This window comes from Sarcophilus harrisii, chromosome 1 (genome assembly GCF_902635505.1).
Source record: "Sarcophilus harrisii chromosome 1, mSarHar1.11, whole genome shotgun sequence".
Taxonomy (NCBI): Eukaryota; Metazoa; Chordata; class Mammalia; order Dasyuromorphia; family Dasyuridae; genus Sarcophilus; species Sarcophilus harrisii.
In genome coordinates this window covers 80,251,160-80,272,140 of record NC_045426.1, presented here as the reverse complement: position 1 = coordinate 80,272,140, position 20,981 = coordinate 80,251,160, and the positions used below count along the sequence as shown (strand labels likewise).

At 36.9% G+C, this 20,981-nt stretch overlaps 1 protein-coding gene across 7 annotated transcripts in view; it reads left to right on the top strand.

Moving 5' to 3' along the window:
* NISCH (nischarin) overlaps positions 1–20,981 on the top strand; it is a 50,036-nt gene that overhangs the window by 15,077 nt on the left and 13,978 nt on the right. For 6 of the 7 annotated variants that reach the window (XM_023498312.2, XM_023498313.2, XM_023498314.2 and 3 more), the window contains exons 4-13: positions 4,183–4,231; positions 8,017–8,180; positions 8,695–8,790; positions 10,338–10,433; positions 12,449–12,601; positions 14,206–14,274; positions 14,898–15,083; positions 15,286–15,414; positions 17,531–17,644; positions 18,154–18,262. In XM_023498312.2, coding sequence (XP_023354080.1) covers positions 4,183–4,231; positions 8,017–8,180; positions 8,695–8,790; positions 10,338–10,433; positions 12,449–12,601; positions 14,206–14,274; positions 14,898–15,083; positions 15,286–15,414; positions 17,531–17,644; positions 18,154–18,262 — 1,165 coding nt within the window. Of the gene's footprint in view, positions 1–4,182; positions 4,232–8,016; positions 8,181–8,694; positions 8,791–10,337; positions 10,434–12,448; positions 12,602–14,205; positions 14,275–14,897; positions 15,084–15,285; positions 15,415–17,530; positions 17,645–18,153; positions 18,271–20,981 lie in introns of all 7 variants that reach the window. The other variant, XM_023498318.2, reaches the window with a different exon arrangement.

The following is a 20,981-nucleotide window of genomic DNA, read 5'->3' as shown; positions in this document are numbered from 1 at the left end:
CTCAGCTAATGGGGAAGAAAGGTGGAAGGAGTGAGAGGCTTGAGGGAATAGGTTTGGAAAAGTTTGTAGGGAGTGAGATGGGTTAGGATTTCTTGCTTCAGTGAAAGCCCAGTTGAAGTTGGGTAATATAAATTTATCCTCTTTCTCATCGTTATTATTCTATAATGTAACTGTTCGGCAGATATGAGTTTGATGAGAAGAGGTGAGAGGGGAGTAGTGAAGGACCAAAGTCTTGAAGTGGGTTGGGGTCCCTTTAAGAAAATGTATTTCCTATTGATCTGTGATTTCTTACATATTCCCAAGCCCTCCTGGCTAAGGCATATCCTCCCCCGACAAGTTGTCTTTCCAGGATGCCAGAGCCTTTTGATTCAATTACAAATACTGGTCAAAAGCATCCTTTTAAATTCCAATAGGAGATCCAGGCTTGTCCCAGCCTCCATTCTGACTTGCTTGGGCTGCTCAGCCCCCACTGGTTCTGATTTGCTTGGGCTTCCCAACCCCAACCAAGACACTCAATAAAATAGCTTCTATCAACTTAAGGTCTTTTGCAGATGGACCTCAGTGGTTCACTCAAGTGCCAGGACTTTCTATCCATTGAGAACTGCATTCTCAGTGCAAAACTCCATTTTCCATAGATCTGCCACAATAGAAGTCAGTCTCTGGATAAACTGATTTCTATCTAACAATAATCTTTCATTTTGCAACTAATATTCGGGAATGAGTGAATTCTTTCACTCCTAGAACCTGCGGCCGATTTAAAGGGGATTCTTAATAACTCTCTCATAGTCACTAACCTCTAGACCACCAGGAATCTAGACCACTCTCTATATCTCATCAGTATGATCTTCGTTATGATTACTAAGTTTAAACACAAAACTCAAGTTATTTGAAGTAAAATATTATTGTATCTTTGGGTTCATACAAGCTTTTCTGGGAAAAAGGACTTCATTATTTATTCCTTGTAGAGAGCTCTGTGAAAAGATGTTCATATCCACCTTGTCTTATCAGAAGCAAAAATTCTTTGTTCAGACATAATAGTCTTTTATCTTTACAATTTTTTTCTTAAGTGTTCTCAATGTATGATTAGAATGCTTATATTTTTCCCCTTTGCATTTCCCTTTTGACTCCTGCATTTTTGAGGACTACAGCAGTTTGTTAGTCATGAGATTCTTCAGAAATAACTATCTTGGAAAGAATTTTTAGTGTAGCAAATGTCCTGACAGCTTCTCACTGGAAGTTTTTCTGTTTCTGCTTCTCTTCATATGCAAAATTATTTTAAGGAAAGTGATGGTTCTGTTATACTTGAGTCATCAGGAAAAAGCCACATATCTTGGAATTAGAGGACCTGTGCTGAAATCCATTCTGCCACCTGTGAGACTTTAGGCAATTCACTTCAGCTTGTTGAACCCCAGCTTCCCCATTTGTAAACGGAAGTAAAAAACTAGACAACCTCCCTTAAAGCTCTAAATGTAGTAATTCTCTAAACTGCTTGTGGGGCCTTCGACAAGTTACAGTGGCCTCTCTGGACCATGTGAAATGAAGGCAGTATAATAAGATGTCTGAGATCCCTTTTGATGCGGGAAAGATTCCAATCTTTGATTCCCACCCCCTCCTAGCTAATGTAAATTACTCTTTGACTCACAAATCCTGGTCCCTTTGAATTCCAATAGAAGATCCGGACCTGTCCCAGCCCCACCCGGATCTGAGCCAACTTTGGGGCTACACCCCAAATCTCCGACTTAAAAGGGCCACACTGGGAACCCCTCTTTGCAGAGATTCCAAACATGGTCGCCATGTGAGGACCCTCTGTCCAGTGCCCTCCTTATCTCTACCTTCACCTATCTCCTGCTCCTAAACTCAATAATAAACCTCTTTTATCAATCTAGTTCTGTGGGCCAATAAATGCTTTTATTGGGAATTCTGCGCAGCTACTAGACCTCATATACCACTGTATCCTTGCGCCGAATCCAAGGGGGTTGCAGGGGGACTCTGTTTGATTCCCTGTACCCCAAACCTGCCACTAGACCTTAACTAAACCCTAATTTCATTTAGGTACCCCAAATGTAGACCTCAACATGTGGTCTACACCTCAACATTTGGTTCCTGACCTCAACACTTTCACTTCTAAAGTCCTGTCATATGGCTAGCAACTCTGCTTTTCCCGTGGAAAGTAAGAATGATTAGTTGTTTTAAGAAATTTTAATACATTAAACTTTAGGGTGAACTTACAAATAGTGAAGATTTTAACAAAAATCTATGGGTTGTAGAAATCAGATTACTGGCTAAGATGACATTTGTAGATTCCTCTACCAACACCCAAGTAAAGTTATAAAAATGTACTAGAAGTAACAGTGATGAAGAAAACAGAGAGAAATAGCAATAAGCTCTTATCCAGTCCCTGACTGCACAAGAACACTGCCAGAAACTTTCAGGGGCTCTGAGGGAAGATAAGGCAGAGAAGATGGAGGCTACAAAACCCGAATTGAATCCCCAGGAGATTGAGCCAAACCCCAGGAATTTCTGCAGAGGGTCTGGCCTAGTCTTAGCCACTGCATAGAAGAACCTACAAAGTAGGGCCCACCTCTTCTGCAGGAATAAGAGGGAACAAAGAGTTAGTCAAGAAGCTGATTCTGAAGCTAGGAACAAAAGAATGCACCAGAAATAATGAAGAAAGAGTGGATTGAGAAATTGAGAGGATTCCAAGAGAAATTCAGCAGGAAAGTCCAGATTTAAACTCAAGTCCTCCTGACTCCAGGGCCACAATTGAAATCCAAATAGAGCCTCAGAAGAATGACTTGGCCACAAAAATTCAGGAGCACCTTGGAAAAAGAAGATACAAAAAGTAATGTTAAATAAGACCTCTAGAGGAAAGAATGGGAAAGTGGGAAGCCTTATGTAAGATAGTGTTCATGAAAATTGGAATGAATCAAATGAAAGCAGTGATTTTTGTGAGACAACAAAAAATATTCAAACAAAAGCAAATGATTGAAAAAGTACAAGTTATAGGTAACCATTCTGTTTTTGGAAATATGTGGAAATAGACTCATAATCATGTCTTTGAACGATTGGACATTCTCTTTAGTGACCCCTAAGGGAGCCTTGACAACCCAGAGATTCTAAAGTTGAAACATTTAGGCAGGCTGAAGCCTGATGTGTTGTTTGACAATTTCTAAAATCCCAGCTCTAGAAGGAAATTTATTTTGCTTTTTTTTACTCTTTTAGAAACATTACTAACAATGGTTTCCAAATTGGGGGAAAATGAACATCAGGAATGCTGACAGGGTGGAAACTTCAAGAAAGTGCATGGGGAACAATGGTTCTTAATCTAGTGCTGCATGGGTAAAAGAATGGGGAAGTGCTGGGCTTAATTAAAGGCAGGAAAGGTTCTGATAATGACTATTGCAATGAGCTAGTTGGTTAGACTTCTCAGAACCTCATTTGTAAAACAGTGATAATACCATCTGTAGTTACCTTATAGGAGGATTAAATGAGAATATATATAATCTTTAAAGTGTTATGCTGTTAGTATTGGAGAAACATGTATTTTTCCTTACAAAAGGAATTAAAAATCTCCCCTCTGGAAGCCCCTGCTTCTCAGCCCTGTCCCCTAACCCTCAGGAGCATTGTATTATTTTTCAATGGCAAGTTACAGTTTCCTTCAGAGACCTGCTTTCTTAGAGGGAAGGTAGCCCCTATAGTTTTTTGAATGCTTTGGTTTCTGAATTTTTGCCATTAGAGGATTTCATTTGCACCCTTTGTCTTTTAAGCAAATTTTGCAGGTTTACATGCCATAGTCTGTCTTAACCGTCATAAACATTTGCAACTATTTACCTTTGCCTTAATTTTGCTTAATTTTCTAAAGTGTCAGGATTTCTACTATATAGGACATCTGCAAGTATTCATCTGCCTATTTGGGAATATCTCAAGTTGAGTTAATATTAAGTTAACTAAATCTGTTTTATTATCCATATTTATTTTATTTTTTTTCTGAGGCATCTGGGGTTAAATGACTTGCCCAGGGTCACATAGCTAGGAAGTGCTAAGTGTCTGAGACCAGATTTGAACTCGGGTATTCCCGATTTCAGAGCTGGTGCTCTACCCACTGCGCCACCTAGCTGCCCAACTAAATCTGTTTTAAATATGATAGGGTCCTTTCCTTACCATCTCCCTTTTTTTCCTCAGGAAATAAATGGCATCACTGCTGCCCTGGCTGAGGAGCTCTTTCACAAAGGTAAGGGAAAACTGAGAGTACTTTAACTGACACTCCTAGTTAGTGTATTGGTTACTTTTCTCTGGTTTGCTTTTTCTTTTACCTCAGACAAGTTTCTTTTCCTTTTTTCTTTTCTTTTTTTTTTCTCTTTCTTTCTTTGTTATTATTATTGGGTTTTTTGTTTTGGTTTGTTTTGGTTTTGGGTAAAGAATTTGACAACTGAAAGGGATTTTTAAGGAATTTGGTAGGAGTCCTTCATTCCCTATTCTTTCAAATAGTTTATATAGTATTGGAGTTAATTGTTCTTTAAATGTTTCGTAGAATTCACATGTAAATCCATCTGGTCCTGGGGATTTTTTCTTAGGGAGTTGATTAATAGCTTGTTCTATTTTTCTAAAAATGGGACTATTTAAGCAATTTACTTCCTCCTTTGTCAATCTGGGAAGCCTATATTTTTGAAGGTAGTCATGCATTTCACTTGATAACTTATCAAATTTATTGGCATAAAGTTGGGCAAAGTAACTCTTAATTATTGCTCTAATTTCCTCTTCATTGGTGGAAAGTTCTCCTTTTTCATTTTTAAGACTAACAATTTGATTTTCCTCTTTCCTTTTTCTAATCAAATTTATCAAAGGTTTATCTGTTTTGTTGTTTTTTTCCCATAAAACCAACTCTTAGTTTTACTTATTAATTCAATAGTTTTTTTTACTTTCAATTTTATCAATTTCTCCTTTTAAATTTAGAATTTCAAGTTTAGTATTTGATTGGGGGTTTTTAATTTGCTCTTTTTCTAGCTTTTCAAGTTGCAAGCCCAATTTATTGATCTTCTCTTTCTCTATTTTATTCAAGTAAGCCTCTAAAGATATAAAATTTCCCCTTATTACCACTTTGGTTGCATCCCATAAATTTTGGTGTGTTGTCTCATTGTTGTCATTTTCTTGGGTGAAATTATTAATTATGTCTATGATTTGCTGTTTCACCCATTCATTGGTTAGGATGAGATTATGTAGTTTCCAATTCCTTTTTGGTTTATTTACCCCTAGCTTTTTGTTGAATGTAGTTTTTATTGCATGGTGATCTGAAAAGAATGCATTTACTATTTCTGCCTTTCTGCATTTAGTTTTGAGGTCTTTATGTCCTAATATATGGTCAGTTTTTGTATAGGTTCCATGAACTGCTGAGAAGAAAGTGTACTCCTTTCCATCTCCATTCAGTTTTCTCCAAAGATCTATCATACCTAACTTTTCTAATATTCTATTTATCTCTTTAATTTTTTTCTTATTTGTCTTGTGGTTTGATTCATCTAATTCTGAGAGTGCAAGATTGAGATTTCCCACTATTATAGTATTGCTGTCTTATTTCTTCTTGCAACTCTCTTAACTTCTCCTTTAGAAGTTAGATGCTATACCATTTGGTCATATATGTTTAGTATTGATATTGCTTCATTGTCTATGCTACCCTTTAGTAAGATATACTTTCCTTCCTTATCTCTTTTAATTAGATCAATTTTTTGCTTTTGCTTGGTCTGAGATAAGGATGGCTACCCCTGCTTTTTTGTTCTGCTCCAACCTTTTACCTTTATTCTGTATGTATCTCCCTGCTTTAAATGTGTTTCCTGTAAACAACATATTGTAGTATTCTGGCTTTTGATCTGTCTGCTATCTGCCTCCACCTTATGGGAGAGTTCATCCCATTCACATTTACAGTTAAAACTACTAATTCTTTATTTCCTGCCAAATTATTATTCTCAGGTTATACTTTTCTTTTTCTTTCCCCCTGAACTCCCCTCCCCAGTATTAAACTTATGGGCACCACTTGCCTCACACAGCTCTCCCTCTTTAGAATCCCTTCCACCCCCTTTGAGTCCCTCCCTCTTTCTTATACCTTTCCCTTATTACTCTTTTCCTTTTCCCTTTTCCTCTCCTACTTTTTAATGAGATGAGAGAAATTTCTCTGTAAACCAAATATGTCAGTTATTTTCTCTTTGAGCCAAATCTGATGAGAGTAGGATTCACACAATGTTCCTCCCCCTCCCTAAATTTCCTCAGATATGATAGGTTTTCTTTGCCTCTTCGTGGGATGCAATTTCCCTCTTTTTATTTCTCCTTTTCCCTTTTTCTGATGCTATTCCCTTTCTACTTTTACTTCCCTTTTTTTTTTATATTATAATAAAATTATACATGTGCTCTTTATGTATGCCCATAACAGAAATACAGTTCTCAAGAGTTCTATTTACCTTTTTCTGCTTCTCTTGAGTCCTATAGTTGGAGGATCATATTTTTTGTTTAGTTCTGTTTTTTTCATTAGGAATAAATGGAACTCACCTGTTTCATTGAATGTCCATCTTCTTCCCTGGAAGAAAATGCTTGGCTTAGCTGGATAGTTTATTCTTGGCGCAATCTAAGTTCTTTTGCCTTTCTGAATATCAGATTCCAGGCCCTTCAAGCCTTTTATGTGGAAGCAGCTAGATCCTGAGTGATCCTTATTGTGGCTCCTCAGTATTTGAATTGTTTTTTTCTGGCTGCTTAAATTTTTTTCCTTAGTCTGATAGTTCTGAAATTTAGCCACAATATTCCTTGAGGTTTTTATTTTAGGGTCTCTTTCAGAAGGTGTTTGATTAATTCTTTCAATGCCTATTTTACCTTCTGATTCTATTACATCTGGGTAGTTCTCTTTCATGATTTCCTGTAAAATAGTGTCTAGGCTCTTTTTTCATCATAATTTTCAGGAAGTCCAATAATCCTCAGATTATCTCTCCTAGATTTATTTTCCAGGTCTGTTGTTTTTCCAAGTAGATACTTAAATATTTTTTTTCTAATTTTTCATTTTTTTGGTTTTGCTTGACTGATTCTTGATGTCTCAACGAATCATTCATTTCTATTTGTTAAGTTCTGATTTTTTTTTTTATTATAGCAATTGGGGTCAAGTGACTTTCTCAGGGTCACACAACTGATACATATCTGAGGCCAGATTTGAACTCGGGTCCTCCTGACTTCAGGGCTGGTGCTCTATCCACTGCAGCCCCTAGCTGCCCCTGAATTTTTACCTTTTATGAGTTATTATTACCCCTTCTTTGAGAGAGAACCTAGTAGAGTGAATGAAGAGCTGGGTTTGGAGTCAAAGGGACCCAAGTTCAAATCCTGACCAACACAGAACCTGGCTGTTGGCTCTCTGAGACTGTGGGTTAAGGGGATTAGCAGTCCAAGACTGCAGAAGGCAGAGAAAGAGCTGGCTTGCCTGGGAATTTGCTTGTCCTGGGATTGCCCTGTTAGTGAAGTCAAAAGTCCAGCATCCATTGCTGTCTGAGCATCTTTTACCAGAGTCTCATGTGCACTTCCAACTTCAATTTGGGCTCTTGGAGTATGTATCCTGCTGGGGGCGCTATGCAGTCGTTTCAGTTGAGCCCTTGGATGGTTTCTTGGCGGAGATGCTGGAGTGTTCGCAGTTTCCTTCTCCAGCTTGGAGGCAAACCGGGTCGCCCAGCTGATAAGTGTCCGGGGGCAGATTAGAACTCGCATCTTTCCAACTGAAGGGCCAGAGCTCTACCCACTGCACCACCTAGCTGCCTGCCTCCTCTTGGGGGACGAGCAACAGAGCAGAATCCTCCATGGATTGTAGGACTTCTGGGTCTCAGTCGGGGGCTGGAGGGGGTGGGGGGGGGATGTTGTAACTGCTTAGAAGACATTTTTTTGGCAGCAGCTTATTGAGCCTCTGCAAGGGAACTGAGCAGCCAGGTGACTTAGGTGCTGCAGGCTGGTAAAAAGGCTTTTTCTCATAGGAGCTGACTTCTTGTGGTTGGTTTTCAGGGGAACAGCTCTTAGTGGCTGGAGAAGTTTTTGCCATTAGACCATTGCAGCTATATGCGATCACTCAGCAGCTTCGGCAAGGGAAGCCCACCTGTGCTAATGGGGATGCCCAGACCGACCTGGGTCACATTCTGGACTTTACCTGCAGACTCCGATACCTGAAGGTACCTCTTTAAGCCCCTCTCATGGCCCATCTCCCTGTGGCCTGTTTGTAAGAAAGTCTTAATGCTTTGACTATTTAAATAGGTAAGAATTTACTGTTGTTATTTGATGGTGGGGTGGAGATTGTGGAAGAAGAGCTTTGCAGCATCCTTGAATGTCTGCTTACTTTTTGTCCAAGTTGATAAACTTCTTATCAGATTTTAAAAAACAGGATGTACTAAGATGCTTGTGTACTGCCACTGCTTGGCACCAGGTGGCAGCTGAAGCTCAAAATTGACCTCCAGCTTACTTAGCTCAGCTGATTTGTTTTACTTTTATTAAACATACAAAATTGTCAAGTTCTTCCTTGTAAAATGGATGCCTCAGAGCAGAGCACATGTAAAGCTCACATTGACATTGTTTGGAAAAGCATGGTTCAGCATTGTGCTATTTGGCAGCTAACATAAATACTAATGACATGAATATTTGTGGGGGATCCCGTGAAGGATCATGCCTAATGAAATTCTCTTTTTGAAGGTATCTGGTACAGGAGGACCTTTTGGGACCAGCAACATTCAGGAGCATCTCCTGCCTTTTGATTTATCAATATTTAAGTCTCTTCATCAGATAGAGGTAAGGTTTCGGTAGTTTATAGGCTTTATAAGTGTATCGTTTATAAGGTTCTAAGATTATGAAGAAATTATCTTTATTTTGATTGTCTTTGAGACATCCTAGTATTTTACCTCAAGTAGAAAGCCTTAACAAAAAAGTATTTTTTCCTTTCAGGTGGCACATAAATTTTGTTAGGTATTTAGCATCTTTTTTACTCTTCCCTTTACCCTAGCAGAGAGGTTTTTGAAAATAGAATGTTTACCTTAATTAACACAGGATAAGTGAACCTGAAATTCAGCAAGTTTAAAAGACAAAAACTTAGCTCATGCTGGTCCTTTGTCTAAGAGGTCATTTATATACATATGCTTATACCTTGAGCATGAAAATTGAAAAACTGAAGGGATAAGCAGCTATGATTCCTGAGGACAGATGTTGGAGCAGTCTTATATAGACTCAGAATGCTTAGTGACCAGTACATTTTTAGGATGCAGCCGATGTAGGGATTTATTTTGATGAACTATGCATATTTGTTAAAAGTGTTTTGTTTTTTGGGTTTTTCCTCCCCCTTCAGTTAGGTGGTGTAGAAGAGAGAAAATGCTTGTTAACTGAGGAAAAAAAGGTTTTCACAGCTTATCCTAATTGTTTAGTGTGAAATTTTCAATGGATTTGGGATCCTCTACCATTTTGAATTGTTCACATTTATGATTTGAGAAGTGACGCTTAATAGAAACCCATCATGTCACTATTGAATTACATAGTTTTAAATACTTATTTGTCTAAGAAAAATCCTTTGTAAAAACCATATAAGTATTTGAGCTCCTTTATATTCTAATTTTTAAAAATATTTACATAAAAATATATTTAAAATGATTGTACATATATAATTTATATCAGATTGCTTGCTGTCTTGGGGAGGGGAGTGGTAAGGGAGGGAGAGAGAAAGTTTAGAAAGCTAAATCTTATAAAAATGAATGTTGAAAAAAATACTATTAAAAGAGAAAAAAATGTTTAGAAATTTTGAAAGTGATATTTACAAAGAAATAACAAACTAACCACGGGCCCAAAATTGTGTTTGTTTCAGAGACCTATAAGAATGATTTATCTGTTGAGACATAATTCTTCCAGCTCTGCATATGCTCCCTTCCAGGAGCTCATATTTAGGTGGAAAAAGGTTTGCAAAAATGAAGGTTGTTATGAGTGTTAGGCAAGTTTGAACAGAGGTGTGGCTCAAGCTGTAAAGTTCTCTCCCTCTTCTCTCATCACTCAGGGGTCTACTAAATGATGCAAGTGTTCTTTCATTCATTGATGTGATTAAAAGGGTTTTTGCACTCAAGTCATGTTTCTGATGGTTCGTGGTACTTCTTTAACCCCTGTGGCACAGGTGGCCCTTACCTTTCTGTTAAACATGATAATAAGAAGGACGCCATTGTTTTTAGAAAACAATCACTTGGTTCTTAAGTCTCTGCAAGGGTGACTTAGGTCTTCATTTGGCTTCCTGTTTTCCAATTCCTAGCACTGTTTATTATAAGAGGAATTGAATTTATGAATTATGTTGTCTTTTTAAACAGATAAGTCACTGTGATGCAAAGCATATCAAAGGGCTGATTTCATCCAAACACACCTTAGCCACATTGAGTGTCCGTTACTCAGCAACCTCAATGAAAGTAAGTTTATACCTTTTCCTGTCCTGAAAAATCACCAAAGGATTCTCTGGTCTATTTATTCAAAATTAAATTCGGCTTGTGCTCCAATGAGAAAGTTTCAGGTCATGGTCTAGACAGTTGTTTACAGCTCTCTCTTTCTCTCTTTTTAAAATTAGTGATTGAAATAAGTGCCCTTTCCCTGTCTCTGATCTGTGAATTCTCTGTCAGAGCATTTAATATAGAGTGTAAAGAGCATTACAATGTGAATTTCAAGGCTTGAATCCTAGAGTCCAGTCCTGCTAATAATTAGTAATATAACTTCAGGCAAATCACAACCAGCTTCATCTTGATAATTATTAAAGGTCTTCCTTGGCTCCCAGTTCTAGGTTATAATTGATCATATTGGTCAGTCCAACTTTTAAATTATTTCTCCCCAGAACTACTTCATCATGGATATTAATTTAAATCAGCGAGTGATATTAATAAGGCACTTATTGAACTTAGGTAGCTTTTCTTTTTAAAGTAAAAAATATATGTTAGCATTTGGTAATCATGTAACTTTAGCTTGAACCAGATTATTAAAAGTAAATACTCATGGGATATTATCTAACATAATGATATGTCTTTAAACAAATTGGTTTACGAATGTTGTCATTAGATTAAATACTGACTTAAATTGAACTGTTTGTTTCTCATTCTTGGTGTATTTTAAGGGAGGCTGAAGATGGAATAAATGAGGTCATAGATATAGAAACTTTTGAAAAAGGATCATGTTTTAGAAAAATGCAGAGGGTGTCAGCTATTAAGGGAGCCCTGTTATGGCTTAGCAGAAGAGGTATTTTAAGTGAATTTAAAAGGTTTCCATATTTTTAAACTTTGAATTAGCTTATTAACTTACTTATTATCCCTATCTAGGTATTAAAAAAAGTGGGGTCTTTGATGTACAAATTTGGGGCTTGTGTGAAAAACCTTTCATCCTTACATGTTGTAAGGAGACTGAGGTTCTAACCAAGCTTGTTCTATGTGACTCAGGGAAGCCTCATTAAACTAGATAAGAGGTTCTGAACCTTTTGTGTCATGGACTGTATGGCAGTCTGGTGAAATCTAAAGACCCTTTCTCAGAATCATGTTTTTTAAATGTATACACGTAGGATCAAAAAATACAGTTTCTAAAGTATTAAACAACCCAACAACCAAAGTTAGAGATCTCAGGTTAAGAATCCTTAGATTGGATAAGTTTCAAAGATCCCTTCTAGCTAGAAAGCATTGAGTCTAAGTTAGGGAAATTATTAGACTGTCCCATCTTGCTTTATGTTGTTTTTTTCCTTTTCTGTCTCAAATGAGTACTAAAGAAATCTTGGGGGTTTTTGAGGGTTTTTTTTTATTTTTGGTAGGCATTTGAAAAAATTTAATAACCTTGCTTTTGTACATTATAAAGATTTTATTCTTTTGTTCCATTGGTTTTAGAATCTGAATAAAAATCAGTCCTCTTATTATTTGTATGATTTGGGAAGCCTAGGGGAGGAGGGCGAGGCACAGAATTGATGAAATGTAAACAAAAACTTTTATCCTATAATGGTGATAAAGGATTTTTGCAAAAGAGAAGTCCTCTTTAGTTGCTAAAAGTCCATGATACTCTATGAAGAGTCATGATGCCACCAGTCACAAATTAAGTAAACTTTAGTCACTTTGAGCCAGAGGAAACTGTTGATATACAGCAGTAAGGCTAATGATAGTGATTTAAAGTTTGAGATAGAGAAGGAAAAATGCAAAATAAAGCAAGATGGGACAGTGTAATAGTCATGTTTTTTAAAATACCAAACTTGTTAACTTCACAGGTATTTAAAAAAAAAAAAAACTTTTCAATTTATCAATATGGCATTAATGCAAATAATGTGATGCTTTGTTTTATGAGAGCTCCTGTGTCTGTTAAAATTTGTAGAAGTCTTTAAAACTTTTAAATGATTGTCAAAATGATGAATTTTAAAGAAAAACATTCAATATACATTCATAGGTATTTTAAACTTTTTATACAGGAAATCATTGTTCCTGAAGCATCAGAATTTGATGAGTGGGAACCAGAGGGTGCACATCCAGATTGCCCCGTAACTGCAGTTATTCCAACATGGAGAGCATTAACCACTCTAGATATGAGTCACAATAGCATTTCACAAATTGATGATTCTGTGGTAAGAATTTTGAAATCTCCATTTAAGTTCTCTAGAGTGGGCCTTGCACAGAGTTAGGTAATCAATGAATATTTGTTAAGAAAATGGATGAATTTTTAAAAGATTGGGTTTTTGGAAATTTCTCTGGTTTGCCAAAATTATAAAGATGTAGGCTAACCAGAACTTGAGACACTATATGTATGTTTGTATAAATGAGGATGTATTTTAGGATGAAGTGAACTGATGTCTAAAACTATGTTTGTGCCATTGCCCTTACTTTTCAGTCATTTCACATATGTCCTTTCAGATAGAGCCTTTCCAATGACAGTGACCATAGGTGACAGTGTTTATAATAGTTTCAGTAGGCCCCCATATCTCTGCCATAAAGGGGAAGTTATGTTCTATTACCTGTTCTCTAGGACCTTCATTGGCTTTTTATTTATGCATGGTTTAATTTCTCTTTAGTGATTTTTTCATTTGCTGTTATAGTCATATATGTTGTTAACTTGGTTCTGTTTTCAAATTTTTTTATTCTGCATCATTTTATACAAGTTTTTCTTTTAAGTTCCTTATTTATCACTTTCTACTGTATATCATCAGTTACATTCATATACATATTTTGAGGCTTTTTTCCCTCAGCAGATCCTCAGTCAATAGGTACTCACTTTGTTTTCACATTTTTTTGCAAAGAACAAAGAGTTCTTTGGTATATACTGGACTATTGCTTCTTTCTTGAACCTTCTTGGGTATTTGCCCAGTAGCAGTGTCCACTAGGTCAAAGAAAATGGACAATTCAATCATTTGACATGATTACAAGTTGAAAATCAGAACATTTGGGGGCATTTCTACCAATAGAGAATCACTGTCCATCTTCCTATAGTCCTTCTAAAAATGGCTCTTCCCAATTTTTTGTTACCCATGTCAGTTTGCATGATGTAAGGTGAAATCTCAGGAGGTGTTTCAGTTTTCATTGAAAGAATCAGTAGAATAGTTCCTCTATATAGAGCCCTGTACTTTTCACTGTAAGAGTAGCCCAAAGCAAAGTTCTATATTAATATTCCAAGGACAAGTCCTTGAGGGTAGAGAAGTTCATTTGGTATTCAATAGATTATAAATCTCAAGTCTATAGAACCTAATAGTATCTGTGATAAGTCTATAGTATCTATAATAAAAGTCCCTTCCTATATAGCATGTGGGGACATGTTAACCATGATCTGAAACTTGGTTGTCATGCTTATCCTTAAGGAATTCTGTTGGAGCCTTGAAATGACTAGTCTTCATCTGTATCTTCCCCTTGCTCAATCTGATAATAGGTTGGAACGATAAAGAAGCAATTATAAATAGTATTATACTATTTATTGCAGAAGTACCAATCATGCAAAATTCAAAAGAAAAGCAGAGGGTTTGTTCTCAAAATCCTCAGGCCCAAGAATTCTTACAGTGTACAGAAGTTCTCAAAAGTCTTTATTTTCTTTAGAATTCCTAAGGATCATAGGCAGTTCAAAGATCAAGATCAATAAAAGATAATTTATGTGAAAGTGCTTTTTACAACTTGTAAATCACTATGCAATTATGAGCAATTATCATGAGATTATTACTAGTGACCTTTTTTTTTTCTTCCTCAGAAACTTATTCCAAAGATTGAATACTTAGATCTGAGTCACAATGGAGTGATGGTAGTAGAAAATCTCCAGGTAATTTATGTGAAGAAATAATTCCTTTTATAGGAGATCCATTTCAATTTATGTTTCAAAAAAGGCATTCAAGGATAATTAAGATTTATCATGGTTCTTTAAATCTTCTTTCTTCTAGGATGTAAGAATCAAGGATTAAGATCAAATGAAATAATGAATATGAAAATGCTTTATGGGAGTCCTGTATTAAAAATAATCTAACATTTGTAGTAATTGTTTTCTCTGACATGGCAAGAGCTCAGAGCTCTTAGCTAGGAACTCAAGGTAGTCTGGAGCAGTGGTTCCTAGTCTGAGCCACAGACCTCTGGGCTGGGCCAGTTACTTATTTCTAGAAATTGAGAGGAGAATACACTTCTGAATAAATATTTTCTATAGCATGAATTCTGTTGTAATTAATGTAAAACATCAGAAGACTAGAATCTGTTTTACAGAGAAAGCCTAATTTAAATATTCATTTAAATTCCCACCAATCAAAAGGATTACTATATCACAAGCTTTTAATAAAAATAGATATCTTTAACTATGAAGATGAGTTTATTTTGTTTTATTTTAATGTAACTTTCACTCATGTTGAACTGGTGTAGCTCTTATTCATTCCTCTGTTCTATTCTCATGGCCTGTAGCACCTGTACAATCTCATTCATTTGGATCTATCATACAACAAACTCACATCGTTAGAAGGCGTTCATACCAAACTAGGAAACATCAAGACTCTGAATTTAGCAGGGAACCTTCTGGAAAGTCTGAGTGGATTAAACAAACTGTATTCTCTAGTCAACTTGGATCTCAGTAACAATAAAATTGAACAGGTGATAACTTCTTTTAAAGGAATTGCTATATTCATGTGATACCTACATTGGTGGGTAGTGGTGGGGAATTTTAAAAGGTTTCCTTTTGTTTCAGAAAAGACAATTTAATTGTCTTCAAGTCTCCTGAAGTGGCATTTACCATTTTAAATTTGGGAACCAAATGATTTTTAAAGCATTAAAAAACATTGCTTTCCCCTTTCAGATTGAGGAGATCAAAAACATAGGAAGCCTCCCTTGCTTAGAAGAAGTTGTATTATCCAGCAATCCTCTGAGCATCATCCCTGATTACAGGACCAAAGTACTAGCTCAGTTTGGGGAAAGGGCCTCTGAGGTAAGCCACACTTGGAAAACACCAAATCATATATAAGTGATGAGCTGCTACGAGTTCTTGGATTTTTAGGATGCAGAGGAATTGCTGGGTCATATTTTGTTACATGTTCATGTTTTCATTTAATAGCTGTTTTAGTATCTCCCCCAAATACTCTGAACTAGGAAAAATAAGGATTCAAATGTGTTAACCCTGCCCTCCCTGAGCTTGCAACTAATAAGGAAGATAGAATATAATTGTATAAGGGTAGAGCATAGGGCTAATGAAAAATACATAGTTCCTATATTTGGGAAATCCAAAAATTCTTTTTGACTTTTGGGTGGTCTTTCCCACTTCAAAGAGAGTACCTGATTGGGTTTTGGGAAGGTTTTCTGATGTTTTCTATTTGCCTACGCTCATAACTGTGTCAGGAAAACAGTAGAAATGTGTCTTTGAGAAGCATTCTTCAGCCTACTTTTTGCCAGCAATACTAAAATTGAAAGGGACCTCTGGGCTCACATATGAGGCCTTAAGGTAAGGATCAAAACAGACAATTTTGAGACTAACTTTTCGATTAATGACTTATAATTGACAGGGTTGGAAAAAAACAAATGCTTAAAATAATGATAAAGAATCCTAGCTAATTGTGATGACAAATATTAAGTGTAATTTGATGAGCTCTTTTTACCATTTTTTAAAAATTCCAAATGAATTTTTTGTCCTTAAGTTTAGAAATACATGTTTGTATTTCTATTTTTATACCTATAAGACATTTCCATTTGGGTATCCTGTCACCTCAAACTCAATGTATCCAAAACCCAACTTCTATTTTTACTCTAATCCCTTTTCAACTTTCCCTGTTGTCATCAGTGCCACCCCCATTCTCTTAGGAATGAGAGTTTGTGGACACATCCCAGCTAGTCTGTCATCAGACCTTTCTGATTCTTCTTTCTAAATGTTTTATGCACCTGTCTTTCTGCATGGGTGTGGTCATGTTATAGAAAACTGTTCTACCTATTGTTTGCCGAGTTAGGGTTTGTTTTTTTTTTTTGTTTTGTTTTGTTTTCTGCGTCTCAGCCAAACTAGGGTTCTCACCATTCTCTGCACTCACTCTTCTTTTTCCCATCTCTGTGCCTTTAAAAAATTATCAGTATTAATGCCTTTGTTTCTATATCACCTACAATTTTATCCCTTCCAGAGTGTAATCTTTTATATATCAAAGATAAAAAAGGGAGGGGGGATGAAATTCAGCAAACTCTAGCCAACATACAAAAAAAAAATCTGACTTCCCACGCACACCTCCATACCTCTAACATCTGCCAAAAAGCAGAGGATAGTGCCTTCTCTCCTATCCTTTGGGGCTTACTTGGGTCATTAGGATTGCATGGCATTCTGTATACAGTAACAGCAAGATTGTATGATGGTCACCTGTGATTCGGCAATACAGGGATGCGAGACAATCCCGACAGAGTTGGGAGGGAAAAAGCCATCCGCATCCAGAAAGGGAACTATGGATACTAAATGTGGATTGAAGCATACTGTTCTCACATTTTTCTTTTTCGTTTTTCTTTCTCATGGTTTTTTTCTTTTTGTTCTGATTTTTTTTTTTTCACAACATGACTAATGTGGAAATATATTTTAAATAATTGTACATGTATAACATATAGCAGGTTTCTTGCTGTCTTGGAGAGGGAAAAGAAAAGGGAAGGGGGGAGGTAAGAGTAGAAGGGAGGAAAAAAATTCAGAATCTTGCAGAAATGAAGGTTGAAAACTATCTTTACATGTGATTGGAAAAACAAAATACTATTAAGTTAAAAAAAAAAAAAAAAAAAAAAAAGGAGCCATCATGAGGCTGACCAGGGCCCTTTTCAGGTGGAGAAAACATGACCTGAGGTGAAGCAAGTTTACATGGAATAGTTGGTCTTATGAGATCAGCAAAACCATTTCACTGAAGTTTTGGGGGGGTTATAATCTGTTAACGATATTTTTGTACTATCTTGTTTTTGTGTTTAAAGTGTGACCATATAGTTAGGTAGTTAAAGGGTTAGAGAGGGTCTCCTTCTTTGGTATATATTCTTCTTGGAGCCAAGCAGTCTTGAGGATTTTCATAAAAATATTTTTTTCTGTGAATTTTGTTTAGGTTTGTTTGGATAATATCATTACTACAGAAAAGGAACTTGATACTGTAGAGGTGTTGAAAGCAATTCAGAAAGCAAAGGAAGCTAAGTACAAACTGAATAATTCTGATAAAAAGGTGGGTTTTACATTGGTGGCATTCTGGTGGGTGGGTGGGTGGGGATATATGGGCCCAAGAAGGGGAGCCGAGAGTATTCATGGACCTGGTCTGGTTGCTGTCTTACCTTAGTGCTGCTCATGTGGCCGAGGACAAGAAATTCGTTTTGTAAAAAATTAAATGACTGTTTCTGAGCGCTCATGTCTGTCCCATTCCTCTTAACCTGCTCAGGAAGGAGTAGAAGATGGCTTGATGTTTTGTGCAGTTACCTCCCCATTCCCTTTGCTCATTTTATGTCTGTCCTTCACGATCTTTGTTTTCCCTCCTTCCCTCTGGAAATTACCAGGTGGGAAAAAAGGCTTTGGGGTCGATGTGCACAGCCAACCTGGAAGGGCTGTTTGGCCTGCGGAGCGAGGGAATCAGGAGCGTGAATAAGAGCCCTCGGTTGGAGGGTTCCAGCTGTGCTTGCAGTCCTGGTGGCGCTCGGCGGCTTCTCCTTGTCTTTAATCCCCGCCTGCTTTCTTTATTAGATCAGTGAGGATTCCCGGCTCACTGCTGCCAGCTCCAAACCAAACTGTTCTTCTCTCCCTGTTCGTCCCTCTTCTCCCTCTCTGCCTCGGCCTCTCGGCCCCAGCCAAGGTAAACATGTATGTATCGTGCTAATGAGCAGGGCGGCTTCTGGGGACCGCTTCTCTGGGCTAGAGGAGAGATAGAGCATTTGTGTAGCACTTGCTGTAGGGTCAGGCCCTGTGCTCAGCCCGGAGGCTAGAAATAGAAGCCCACAAAGCAGCCTCTACCCGCTGCAACTAACTTTCTAATGGGCAAAACCAGGATGGGAGCATGATGTGGAGGTGACTGGGAGGTATGATTTCTTGCAAGGTAAGGTAGAGGAGATTTACTTGCCCAGGTGACCCAGGGGCCAGAGCCAAGGTTGCTGGAAGGAGTGGGATAAGCACAGGGAATAAGGGTTAGTGGATAGGAAGCTTCATGAGATGGCCAAAAGTTGTTGTATTAGTGTCTGTGAAAGTTCTGGTCTAATGGAAGTGAATGAGAGCCAGTAAGATGAAGAAAGCCTAAGTGAACTAAATGTCCTAATTGGTACTTGTCATTCCACAGTCATTTCAAAACCCCTTCCAGGAGGGTAATGAGCACAGCGGGACAAAATAGAAAGCCTTTATGTCCTCAGATCTATTCTCCCATCTATCTGGGACCCTAGAGACCTGCTCAGTGGAGGAGCTCTGATCACCTAGCAACAGCTCTCTCTGAAACATTGAGAAACATCACCTAGAAAACTGAAAATGTCAAATTCAAACAGAGACAGATCCCGGGTGGCCACACACTGATTTAAAAAACCATAAATTAACATCATCTGTGGCATGTTGTATTTTTATTGATTTTGTTAAACATTTCACCAATTGCATTTTAATATAGTTTTAATAATAAAAATTAGTTTAATATAATTTAGGAGTTTTGTTTAAGCTGAGAGTTTGACACCTCTACTTTATAGAACTATAAATTAATCTATAATAATAATTAAGAATCAACTGGAACACTAACCATTTGTTCTTTGGTTTATATGGTTGAGAATTCTGACCATGTGATGGATGACAGAGATAAACTTTCCTTTGCCATATATATGCTTACCTCCATTCAGACATCCAGTTTTAAACTTCTGCATTTGTAAGGCCAAAAATAACTTTAAACTAGCATCATAATCCTTTAGTTCGGTTAAAAGAGTGTGGTATAGGGGAGAAAACACTGACCTCCCTGTATAATCCTGGACAAATTATTTCCTTTCTTTGAGACTTAGAAAAATGGAAATTATGGACTGGTACCTTCTGAGAATGAATTGAGATGGTGAATGAAAAAGATAGTGGTGGTAGTTGTGTGTGTTTTTTTTTTTCCTTTTAACTGAACTTGGGGATTTATTTTTTTAGGGTGCTTTCAGTAATGAACTTTTCCTAACTTTACATATAAGCACCTTCTCTGCAGCCTATCATGACCAGTTAGGTAGATCCCTTCAGACTTGAATTATATTCTAGAGTTGAGTAAATTAAGCAGATTATGTGAGAATTTTTGCTGCATCAATAACACAACAGTGGGAAGATTCCAGTGGAAAAAAACCATGAGGGAAATTAGTTCCAGAGAGAAGCTTTCTTATAAACAGGAAAGAAAGCCATCCATTTCTCCTTATGTCATCGTTGATCACTATGGATGGGTCAGAACTTGACTTGTTATGGAACAGAACCAGATGTTGAACAAGAATGATCTCATAGCCAAGCTTGTTCAGTCAATGGTTGACAGCTTGCTGACTTGGAGGTCAGGAATACTTATCCCCATCTCCCTACCCTGGAACTGGGACCTAGACCACTCTCAGCCCTGGGAGAAAGTTGACTGTTAGCTTTAACCGTCTCTCATTCTTTTTTTTTTAATGATCTCTAGATCATAAAAATCTAGATCAAGATTTTCCCAGCTGAAGTTTTTTTTCTTGAGTTGTCATTCCCAATATGTTATTTATATAAATAACAAAAAGTTAGTTATCCTTATCTGCTTTACCCAATCTTTGAACTGTGCTTCAGTCCCAAGAAAATGCTGACCTCTTTTTTTTTTTTTTTAACTGAAGTATGAGGATCTAAATTTGCGTATGTTCAGGGCATAGTTCCAACCCATCATTGCTTTTAGCTGACCCTGCATTAAAAGCCAGTTTTTTCTCATTTATTAATAGCACCTAAAAACAACAAGTTGCAAGAATTTTACAAAAATGAGTTGCTGATTTAAACTAATAAGCAAAATACTTGACACCAGAAAGGTTATTTTTCTTTTTTTTAAGTCGAGCTAGCTAGAACTTACTTTCAAACTTTTCCCTTGAGTCTAGTGGTATCTAATGCTTAATCTCAACATTCTGCAGTAGCTGTAAAAATTATTTATTGCAATCCACTCATGCATGTATTATATATAATCACATCTTTCTGTGCATGCTCCTGATAATTCTTAATAATGAGTCCATTTTGAATAAGCCATAATAGTGGCTTTGGAGTTTGGACCTGCCATTATTTCTAAAATATTGCAAACTGTTGAATAGGCCTATTGATGGAGGTAGTGAAAATTTGTATAGTTCTTTTGACATGCATTCTTGGGAAGCTATTCTCCTGCTCTGTGGCTATACAAAGTAATCAAAATAATGAAAAATATTTTTAAAATGGCAGTATTATAGGGGCATTCTATAAGTGGAACCTTATGGCTTTTCTTTTTGCTCTATTATCTTTTGTTTCAGGACATGGAACCAGGTAAGAAAAAGTTCACAACTAGCTCAGACCTCATTTGGTTAAGAAAAATATGCCTTGATACCATAGCAAAG